Raw genomic sequence first — 12,017 nt, 5'->3', positions numbered from 1 at the left:
TAACTATATCTCTAATGCAAATTTAGAAGAGTCTATCTAGCTATCTAACTTTAACATTTTCTCCCTATCAGGGAATTTTGCAGTTAAATCCCCCTCTTCTATATAACATATTTTAGGAGTCAGTTATAGAGATCGAGCTCCCGGAGCTCCCCCAGAACCCCTTGCTGGCAAGGGTGGGAAGTCTACAATTTTTCCACTAATTCAATAATAGAATATGGATCCTCTGTTCGGGACCCCTCAACTCAAGAAAACATTAAGAAACTGGAACAGACACAAAAAAGAGCAGTGAGATTCATAACAAACGACTATTCACATTTGACTAGAGTAACACCTTTAGTTAAATCACTAAATTTAGAAAGCCTCCAGGACAGAAGACTCAAAAGTAAACTAGCAATTATACATAAAACACTGAACCATAATCTTCAAATACAAAAAGAAAATTTAATAAAATACCCTGAAAGACACAGAGATAAAGGCACATTCCTCGTCCCCTTTGCTAGGACAAATTTGTACAAATGCTCCTTCTTCCCTAGTACTACTAGAGCATGGAATGGGTTGCCTGGGCTAGCCAGGAAAACCAGTGACTTAGCAGTATTTAGGTCATTGGTTAATATGCATGACTAAATGCATGACGCGTTGGACGTAATCATCTTCTTTTTTGAAGTAACGTCTGTATTTTATAAGATAAGATAAGATATATATTTATAAGTCAATACTGAATGGTTTATTTCCCCTTAGTATATATAAATCAAAATCTATTAAATTGATTAACTAATTTGGTTATTTTTGGAATGTATTCTTGTATTGTCCTTGACTATAAATTTGCAAAATTTGAACTTGATCCGAGAATGGGAAGTGGGAAAGTATGAACAAGAATCCTTATAGACACAGTGAAGCTTTATAGAAGCTTTGTGAGAATAATTTTTAGGCCTCTTTACAGTATATTTCAAGACATTGTTTTATTTGTATGTATTTAAAGCGACGTTAAAGTCATTCTCGTCAAATTTACAAAGCTTAATACCAATTTAATTACCAAATTATTAAATATACGGTGTAACAAAAATTACACATACTCAAAAATTTTTAATAGATTTAAATTTATTTTTGTGCGTGTTTGTTTTGTTAGCCTTCAAACTACTGGCAATGAACAGAATACAGTTTTACTTTACATGTTATTTAATGTTTAATTTTTTTAATGTACTAACCACATAGTATATTAAAAAATGATAACTAGCCTGAAAACATCCGAAAATGTCAAAATACATTTTTATAAAGATATAGTATATACAATGAGCATATTGTGGAAATTTTGAGTATGCAATTAGTGGACAATAAGTCCCGAAAGTATAACATCTTCATCATAGCATTCTTGTAAAAAAATATGTTACTAAAAATAATTGCACTAATTCATATATACTTTTAATCTAATAATCATTTCTTTTAAAAATAAATTTATACCAACCCAAAATGTTTTTTTTTATGCAAGTATTGATTGTTTTAGGCCTATGCTAAAAAAGTTGTTTTGAAGGGCATCTAGACCAAAGCCTTTAGCTCATTAGTTGGTGGATTTTTTTTAAAGAAATCTGGAGCAAAATAATTAAATTACAAAAATTAGTTTGCATTAGAGACTCAAAAAATGTTGCGTCCTTAAAAAAAAATCAAACCTATGAAATCACAAAAACATAACTTACAATTTAAATGAAATTTTACAAGGATATATTTAAAAAAAAGAAAAATTGGTAAATTTTAAAGAAATGTGGCTACAAAAAATTAAAACTACAAAAATTAGTTTACATTTGAGACGCTAAAAAAATGTTGCGTCCTTCAGAAGAGCCGGTGAGTCTATAAAATCACAAAAACATAACTTACAATGTAAAAACATTATTACAAGTTTATATTTTAAAAAAGAAAAACAAATAAAATTAAATTACAGCTTTTATATAACGCTACTTTCGTGCTTTTAGGTCAGAGCGCTATGGAGTATGGTCCAATCTCATTTGTGGACCAGAGAGGGGGAGGTGGGTATCTGGGAGTAGGTTTTCCGTGCTGCCTTTAGGCTTTTAGTAAACACAAATCTGCTTGAGTCGGGTGTCGAACCTCGAGCCAAGTCAATCCAAGTTCAAGCGTACTTAGCCTCTCGACCACGCTCCCCAATAAAACCAAATAATGACATATTAGCTCTATTGTTGAAGACTAACTAAACATTGCAATAAATATTAGCATCGTCCGTTTGAGACTCATCGAATATTGGATTATTGACCTTCACAGACACAGGCAAGTGATTTTCATCTTGTCTCTCGTTGTAGCTGGCAAGGATTTCGTAGATGGCTTTATACTGGCTCTAGCAATACAGAAAAGTACATTTTATTAGATTATTTTAACAAATAGACATGCTACTTTACTATTCATTTTACGATACGGACAATGGTTATTCATGCTCTGGATGTTTTAAAATATGAAGGTAGCAGCAGGGTCTGGACAGTCGCGGTGGGTGAGTGATTGGCTTCCGTACCTGGGGTCCAAAGTTCGAATCCTGGTGAAGACTGGGATTTTAAATTTTGGGATCTTTGGGTGCCTCTGAGTCCACCCAGCCCTAATGCGTACCTGACATTGGGGAAAAGTAAAGGCGATTGGTCGTTGTGCTGGCCACATGATACCCTCGTTAACCGTTGGCCAGAGAAACAGATTAACTTTATATCATCTGCCCTATAGACCACGTAGATCTTTATTAAAGTTTTCGAAAATCTGTAGGGGCCTCCACGACTATCCTGCCTTGGGGCCTACACATAGCTAAATCCGGCCCTGCTATAAATAGAAAAAGTAATTTGATTTGGAAAACTCCTCCGAGTGCATCTAACAATGAGCAGCTTTAAGGAAGGGAAGGGAGAAGCAATTTGAGAAAACATGATTCAGGTGTTTTTTTTTTTCAAAAATGTGAAATTATAAGCACATATTATTTTATTTTTTACAAAAAAAAATTTTTCTTTTATGGATTCCTACTCACAAAAGTTGGCACTACTTCCGGACGAACAGTTTTAGTGGCTCCAACAATAAGTGGTACATTAAAGGAAGACTCCGTCTCAAGTCTCTCCATCAGCAAGGACAGGACACACAGGAAGCCACTGTACGTTGCACCATTTCTTTGGTTTGGTTTAAAAGAAAAACATTTACTCAAATTAATATATAAGAATTAATGGAATTAATTGATTAATGGAATTCTCTTCAATAACTGGTATTGATAAGCATTTATTGTACCTATATTGAGCTTGTATTAAAACTTTATGTAATGTTTTAGTTAGCCATAAATGCATTAAATCTCACTACAAAGTTGTAACTTTAGGACAGAATTCTGTTTAATATTTCATTATAATTGCAATTTAGAAACAAATTCACAAAAATATTTGCTAGCACATATGTATGTTTGTAAGAACCACTCCTTTATAGTGAAGGTGCGGTGGCTGCGCGATAAAGCGCCTGGCTTCCGAACCGGGGGTCCCGGGTTTGAATCCTGATAAAGACTGTGATTTTTTATTTCTTAGGGTGCCTCTAAGTCAAGCCAGCTTTAATTAGTAGCCTCAGATGCAGGAGAAAAGTAAAGGCGGTTGGTCGTTGTGCTGGCCACATGACACCCTGCTCGTTAACCGTTGGCCAAAAAAATAGTTGACCTTAACACAATCTGTCGTAAAGACTGCATGGCTTGAAAGGGGAACGTTTACATAAGTAAAACGAAAGTTGTTTTTTCTTTTAAGACGGGACAGTCGATTTCTGAAACGTATTATAACGATAGCTGTACAGTGAAAGAGATGTTGGTAACAATTGAGATATTTTAATATACCGGTTCAATGACAAGTTACAAAAAACACAATAAGTGTGACTATTTGAATAGGGCACACACACATACACTCGAGAAAGACCAGAGAAAGACAGAAGCAAAGTTATATACACAAATATATACATGCATCGAGTTTTTTACCTGCACATGTAAACAATTTTCTGATCTTTCTGTAGTTTATATGAAGATAGTTTCTTAAGAAGTGATACATGTTTCCTTGTATCCAGGTCTGTAAACTTGACATACAGGCAAGTGACACTAATCAACTTTTCTTTCTGCAGACAGACGGTGCATTTAAATGAATACATTTATCACTTAACCAAACAACGGAGGACCTAAACATGCTAACTATCTATTCTAGGGTAAGATAAAAACACAACTTTTTAAAGCACTAAGTACATGTGTTTAGAATAAAAATAAACAAACCAAAACCCTTTCGATTAAAAGCACCATATTAGGTGGTGGCTGAACGGTAAAACCCTTGACTTGTAGTTTAGAGGCGCGGTGGCCGAGTGGTAAAGCGCTAGGCTTCGGAATCGAGATTCCGACTCCTGGTGAAGACTGGAATTTGCAATTTCGGGATTTTGGGCATCTGGGTTTTTCAGACTCTAATGCAGGGGTTCTCAACCTGTGGGTCGCGACCCCCTTGGGGGTCGATTGACGATTTGCCAGGGGTCGCCTAAGACCATCGAAAATATGGATTGTTATTGTGTATTCGAGGAAGAGTAGGGGATTATAATAAGGGGTCGCTGAGAAAAAAAGGTTGAGAACCGCTGCTCTAATGGGTACCTGACATTAGTTGGGGGAAAGTAAAGTTCGGCCACATGGCACCCTCGATAACCGTAGGACACAGAAAGAGATGAACTTTACAGCATCTGTCCTATAGATGGCAAGGTCTGAAAGGGGAATTTTACTTTTTTTAAAAACTTTATATGCATACAAGCAACACTGGTAGTAGAGAGTTAAGATTCTAAACTTTATAGGGATTAGGGTTAAATGAAATCATTTGAATATAAATTATACATAGCTACGTTAGAGTATCTATATATATCTATATCTTTATAAAGGAGAAAACTAATTCCAAACAGATCAATATGAATTCATTATTGTTATTTTTACTGCTTTCATACCACTCAGTCTTCCATGCTTCTATAGAATGCCAAGTGTTCTGGGTTCAAACTATTTTGTAAATATGTTTTCATGTGTTAGAGGGGGTGGTGGACGGGTGCGTGTGTGAAGTAGTATTTGAAAGATGGTGTCTGTGCTGGCTTTAAGTAGCTCAGCAACTCACTTCGAGTGAACTATAAAATGTTCTAGTTTTAATCGAATTCGAACCCAACCCTTGTAACGGGGTCACGCAATGGGATGCGTGGTCTAGACTCTAGAGGCTAAGTGCGCTTGAAGTTGGCTTGGCTTGGCTACCTATGAAGGGGGCTCGAGGTTCGACACCCGACTCGAGCAGAGTTGTGTTTACTGAGCGCCTGAAGACACCTGACTCAAGCAGAGTTGTGTTTACTGAGCACCTGAAAACACCTGACTCGAGCAGAGTTGTGTTTACTGAGCACCTGAAGACACCCGACTCGAGCAGAGTTGTGTTTACTGAGCGGTGAAGACACCCGACTCGAGCAGAGTTGTGTTTACTGAGCGGTGAAGACACCCGACTCAAGCAGAGTTGTGTTTACTGAGCGGTGAAGACAACAGAGTGTGTAAAGAGTTGTGTTTACTGAGCGCCTGAAGATACCCGACGGGAGCAGAGTTGTGTTTACTGAGCGCCTGAAGATACCTGACTCGAGCAGAGTTGTGTTTACTGAGCGCCTGAAGATACCTGACTCGAGCAGAGTTGTGTTTACTGAGCGCCTGAAGATACCTGACTCGAGCAGAGTTGTGTTTATTGAGCGCCTGAAGACACCTGACTCGAGCAGAGTTTTGTTTACTGAACGCATGAAGACACCCAACTCGAACAGAGTTGTGTTTACTGAGCGCCTGAAGACACCTGACTCGAGCAGAGTTTTGTTTACTGAACGCATGAAGACACCTGACTCGTGCAGAGTTGTGTTTACTGAACGCATGAAGACACCTGACTCGTGCAGAGTTGTGTTTACTGAGCGCCGGAAGACACCTGACTCGAGCAGAGTTGTGTTTACTTAGCGCCTGAAGACACCTGATTCGAGCAGAATGTGTTTACTTAGCGTCTAAAGGCAGCACGGAAAAACCTTCTCCCAGAAACCCCCTCCCCAACTGGTCCACAAATGAGATTGGACCAAAGCGCTCTGAGCTTGCCATAAGCATGAAAGTAAGGCTATATAAAAGCTATATTTTTTTTACATTTAAATTTATACTCATCCCGTATGTGGTATACAGTGACGTAGCCAGGGATTAGGGGCCAGGGGAGCTTTAACTGTTTAGGGGCCCTGTATTTAGATCTTCTACATCATTAGATTATGGTGTGATATTAAATGTAAAAACACATTTCGGGCAATCATTTTGGGGCCACCCTCAAGTGAGGGCCAGGTGGGATTTTCTAATTTGGACCCTCCCCCCAGCTAAGCCACTGGTGGTATACATTTTATTTTAACCTAATTAGCTTCAAATATCTCTTTGTAGTCAAGAAACAAGATAAAAGACTATTATTTTAATGATAACTTACTGCTAGATCTGACTGAACTTGTAAAGATTGTTCATCCCAAAGATTGTCGTCTGTGTATGACAGGTTGTGCACATTAAAAGGACCACACTTTAGAGCACTCTCGGCAGAACTTGGTGCAAATTTGGAAACAGTCTATTGACACAAATATAATAGTCTAAATATTCATGGCAAAATATCTAACTCTTATTTCAAAGATGATAGTAATGTAATATGTAATGTTATAAGAAGTTATGCATGTTTTTGTTATAGGTCAGTGTTTGCCAAACTTTTTCCTTAAGGGAACACTTCGCACATTCTGATTAGTTAGTGAAACACTTTGCTTAATTATAAAAGTTCTCCTTTCAGATCTTTTGATGTATAGGGCAGATGATGTAAAGGTCGTCTGTTTCTGTGACCCACGGTTAACGAGGGTGTGATGTGGCCAGCACAACGACCAACTGCCTTTACTTTCCCCAACTAGTGTCAGGTACCCATTAGAGCTGGATGGACTCAGCGGCGCACAAAGATCAAGAAATAAAAAATTCCCTGTCTTCACCTGGATTCGAACCCGGGATCCACGGTTCGGAACTCAAGCGTTTTACAGCTCAGTCTCCTTCCTTAATTATCAGAGAGATTAATTCCCAAGGTGTTAGTTGTTTAAACAGTTCGTAGAACACCTATTCAGGCCTCTAAAACACTATGGCTCCGTGGAACGCAGTTTGGAAAACACTGGTTTAGGAGTTTAGGCTATTAGCAGGAGCAATACTTCATATATAGAACGACAAGATGTAGACATAATCTAGTACTTGTACCAAAGAAACGACCTTGTGGCTACTGTCTTGTTTCAAATTTACTTTTCTAAACAGAGAGATTGAAAGGAGATGACGGCTATGTGTAGGAATGAGAAAAGCTCACATAAGTATTTTCAAGACATGTCGTCAAACTCTAGCACAAAATTTAGAAATATTGATGTCAATAACTAGTCAACTTTGATATTTAATATTTTTATTTTTGGCTTCATGCCTCTTTTTGGCTTTTGTTTGGTTGTTATAAACTGCCGATATAAATTGTCTGCAATTAATTTAGGGGAGATAGAAGTCGATATTTAATCTCTATTGGATGGGAATAATTATTTCCCATTATTTGTAAATTTATATTTCGACTACCAGAATTTTGTTTTTCTTGATATGTATTTTATAATAATAATAATCTGTATTATACATAAGGAAATTTGTCTTACAATTTGTGCATCACACCAAACAAAACATTATAACTATAAGAAACCAAAATGTACATTTACAGAAGACTCGCTCATAATTTACATGTGAACATTTTATATCAAATGGTTTCTATTTAATGATTGCCAGGGAAAAAATGGGTTTTTGTGTCTGTTTGTCTTTGCTATCGGTGTCTTGTATCTCTATTGTGATAGTGAAAGTACAAAATCCTGACCCAAAGAGGGATTTATTTTATTTTATTTTCTAAAACTGCATAATAAAGTAAGGTTTTATCGCTGTGTTAATTACATCTATTACATCTTAATTACATCTATGTAAGTAAGATCTAAAGTGTCTTTACTTTATCTTTCACCATAGAGTCTGTCTCAAAAGCTACAAGGACTGATACATTGTATTGTGTCACGAGTCTCCAAAACTCAACAACAGTGGTGGGCATTGGCAGCTGGGTAACAATATGCCTGGATTTCTTGTCAAAATTCTAAAAAGAAAAACATTAAAAAAAAAATAACTTGAAATGTAACTTGAATAGCAATATACTTCCATTCCAAAATATATTTACTTCTAACAATTCGTTCTTCTTTCTTACTAAACAAAATTGTTGTAGTTACAAGAGAAATATTTGAAGTTTGAAATTTCAGTTTTACATCGATGTTATAGGATGCTAGGCATGCACATGAAAATATAATCATCTCCAAAGATAAATAAGTACATTATTGTTATATAAAAGTTTGATAATAAAAACATAATGTTATAACCCGGCCATGCGCACCGCCATCCAAGCAAGTGCAGAAGGTGCGCACAGTTAGAGACCAAACTGAGAAGGATGTTGATATTAGAGTGAGAGAACGGAGTCCCGCCCAAGTCTAGACCTGAACAAGAGGCTGTGCTCAAGGCAGACGTTGTTCTATGCACTTGTGATCTCCCTTTGTAAAGAAACATCTATATGGTTGAGTTGGCTCCCTTACGTTATTATACTATTTTTATTTTAAAAGCTAAGACACAATGCATTTGGCGCAGTAATCTCTAGAACAGCGGGTCTAACCTTTTTAGCTCGGCGACCCCCTAATAAGATTCTCATAAGGTGGCGACCCCCAACCGTAAAATTCATTTCACTCATAGGCCTGTGTAGGCCTTAAATGTGATCTTGCTAATGCTATAAAATCGTAATTTAATTTTAAATGTATAAACCTGACATCCATAATGTTTTCCATAACAAAAGCTGTATGTGATCCTTTTAAAAAAGGTTTATCTCTGTGATATTTATGTACGTACTTTTCTATTGCATCTAAGAATGAAAATGTAATATCGTTGATACAGTAGAAACCATGTTTATCGGATGTTTTGTAGTGAATCTATTACCTTCAATAATATGAACTAGAGAACGATGGCCTATAAGTTGTTTTGATAGCTTCTTTTAATTAACACTTCACACACGTTTCATGATTCATTTTAAAGCACCCTAATCTGAGTCAAATTCTTTTACTTGATACAATACAGTGTAAATCTAAACATCTCTGGTACATGTGTGCTTGTTGCAATACACGTGTATGGACTAAAAATAGAAACTTCAATGAAAAAGAAATAAACAAAAAAAAAATACGATAGTCTTAGGCGACACCGGGCAAATGGTTATTCGACCCCCAAAACGGTCGCGATCCACCGGTTGAGAACCCCTGCTCTAGAAGAAGAGTAATGACATTAAAGATGTTAACTGTCATAGGTCAAGGATAAGACAGTTTTTCAATTCTTGCTGTTTTTCATAAATAAAGAGGTGTCACACAATATAATTATATCTACAACATAATACACTGTTTTTATTGATTGTGTTTTTTTGTCGAGTGACTGATGACACGTTTACATTGGTAAATGAGCATAAAGTGAAAGGTCGAAACAGGACTAGACAATCTGAAAGGATGCGTGGTGGTAACGTAGGCGGGAGGAACAGGCCGTCCTAGACCAGTTCCGTGTCGGTCACCGCCAAGTTGGTGAATACTTTGGGCGGTATTAGAGAGCACCAGGACACACGGTGTCGCCATTGCCTAGAGGACGATCACATTCTTTATGAATGTTACATTCTGCACGAAAGACGAAGGAGACAACGAGATGAGAGAGAGACCTGGTCCGTGTTCGGCAACGGGGCTGTCCTTGTACGGATATAAAGCAGGGCTGTCTTTCTACGGAGTTAAGGCGGGGCTGTCCTTGTAGGGATATAAAGCAGGGCTGTCCTTGTACGGATATAAAGCAGGGCTGTCTTTGTACGGAGTTAAGGCGGGGCTGTCCTTGTACGGATATAAAGCAGGGCTGTCTTTGTACGGAGTTAAGGCGGGGCTGTCCTTGTAGGGATATAAAGCAGGGCTGTCCTTGTACGGAGTTAAGGCGGGGCTGTCTTTGTACGGATATAAAGCAGGGCTGTCTTTGTACGGAGTTAAGGCGGGGCTGTCCTTGTAGGGATATAAAGCAGGGCTGTCCTTGTACGGATATAAAGCAGGGCTGTCTTTGTACGGAGTTAAGGCGGGGCTGTCCTTGTAGGGATATAAAGCAGGGCTGTCCTTGTACGGATATAAAGCAGGGCTGTCTTTGTACGGAGTTAAGGCGGGGCTGTCCTTGTAGGGATATAAAGCAGGGCTGTCCTTGTACGGAGTTAAGGCGGGGCTGTCCTTGTACGGATATAAAGCAGGGCTGTCCTTGCACGGAGTTAAGGCGACTCTAAGACTCACTGCCCGATTTTGTTTACGTCTTCTAAGGCAGAGGTGGGCAAATTACTGCCCGCGGGCCACACGCAGCCCTCCGAACTGTTTTATGCGGCATGCGGACACCTACAGAAATCAGGGTGTGCCCACAGTATATACATATAAAAATGCAAATATATTTAAAAAAATAATTCAAAATATCTCTTAAGAATGATTAAAACTGTCTAATTACAAATAGTTTCAAGTACAAGTAGACTATTCTTATTGGCTGTACTTTAATACACTTAGCCAATGACACAATCTCAGGCCAGTATTTATTCAATGCTATGAAGAACTGTGTTGAGTGTTGGGTATGCTTGGAACAAGATGACAAGTGTAACAACTGATGGAGCTAGATCTTTACTGAGAAAAACAATGCATTTTGAAAATCATGAAAATCCCAACCATAAACTCTGAACAGGAAAGTTTGCTTAAAGCTGTATCGATATATTTTGTTGTAAATCCCATACACAGCGAAATTTACTTGCAACAAGGGTCTTCACCATAGGCAGATATGAAAATTACTTAAAGATTGAGAAAATAAACAATCCAGTGTATCCGTTGACTTTGCATGGGCAAGATAATGAGAAGAATTTAAAATCTCAAATAATAAATTTTTATGTTCCTTGATGAAAATTGGACTGTCACCTTGTTACTTATATTACAAATGAGAGTGGAAGACAGATATTTTTTTCATGATAAGCATTGGGTTAGCATTGGATAAGCAATGGGTTGTTTGCATATGAAATGTAAGTGTATGTTAAATCTTTTCAAACAAAGCTTTACCATTTTCCCGGTTTTGTCATTTTCCTTTGTTAAAAAGTGAAACTATTTGTAGTGAAATGGTTAAAAGTACAAGACTTGTTTAAATTCATTTATCGTGGAATTTATAAAAGCAAATAAGACGTCAAAAACTTGTTTTCAATATCACCAGCTCACCATCTAGCGCAGAAGCTAATTCAGCGCCAGAGGACATAACTCCAAGCAAATTATGACCTGGCTTATTTTGTAAGTTGTAAGTACATAAATATATCTATATATATGCGGCTCCCCCATTCCCTAATAATTTTGTATGCGGTACTCGATACAAAAAGGTTGCCCACCCCTGTTGTAAGGGAATTAATTCTCAACATGTTTCTCAATATAGGTATTTCTGATAGAATCGAAGGTTTGATCATTTGACTTCTTTTAATTTAATTTGTGTTTTCTAATGTATCATCACTGAAATGGGAAAAAAGTTTAGACCTGTTAAATAAAGGTTAGGTTTATTTGGTTTGGAAACAAAACTGTTTCGCGCGTTGTTGAAGTTACGTATTAAATTAAGTAATCAGTCTTCGAGGATAGCTGCATAGAGCTACAACTAAACATTATTTTATCAACACTAGTTGTCCTATATTGCGGGATTGTCACATCGACAGGAATATCAATATTCAATGTCTTGACAACATATATACATAAATATAGGTCTGTAAGTACCTGAATAAAAACTGCGTTGATGTAGTCCCCGTTGTCTTTTGGTTCACAGCTGAGCATTGGTCTGTCTTTGTCACCTGAACATGAATAAACACAAGTTTTATTACAAAATATAATGT

General features: G+C 37.3%; 1 protein-coding gene across 1 annotated transcript in view; it reads right to left on the bottom strand.

Annotated features, from left to right (window-relative positions):
- Positions 1-421: 421 nt before the first annotated feature.
- The window catches only part of LOC106076987 (receptor-type tyrosine-protein phosphatase alpha-like), a 28,620-nt gene continuing 17,024 nt past the window's right edge, over positions 422-12,017 (bottom strand). The window contains exons 19-24 of the mRNA XM_056028653.1: positions 11,902-11,975; positions 8,037-8,174; positions 6,480-6,611; positions 3,974-4,107; positions 3,005-3,140; positions 422-2,341 (exon numbers count right to left, since the gene is read on the bottom strand). Coding sequence (XP_055884628.1) covers positions 2,198-2,341; positions 3,005-3,140; positions 3,974-4,107; positions 6,480-6,611; positions 8,037-8,174; positions 11,902-11,975 — 758 coding nt within the window. The 3' untranslated portion in view covers positions 422-2,197. The remainder of the gene's footprint in view (positions 2,342-3,004; positions 3,141-3,973; positions 4,108-6,479; positions 6,612-8,036; positions 8,175-11,901; positions 11,976-12,017) is intronic.

Source organism: Biomphalaria glabrata, chromosome 5, assembly GCF_947242115.1.
Source record: "Biomphalaria glabrata chromosome 5, xgBioGlab47.1, whole genome shotgun sequence".
In the NCBI taxonomy this organism is placed as follows: Eukaryota; Metazoa; Mollusca; class Gastropoda; family Planorbidae; genus Biomphalaria; species Biomphalaria glabrata.
The sequence above is the reverse complement of the archived record's forward strand: the minus strand, read 5'-3'. Positions and strand labels throughout refer to the sequence as shown.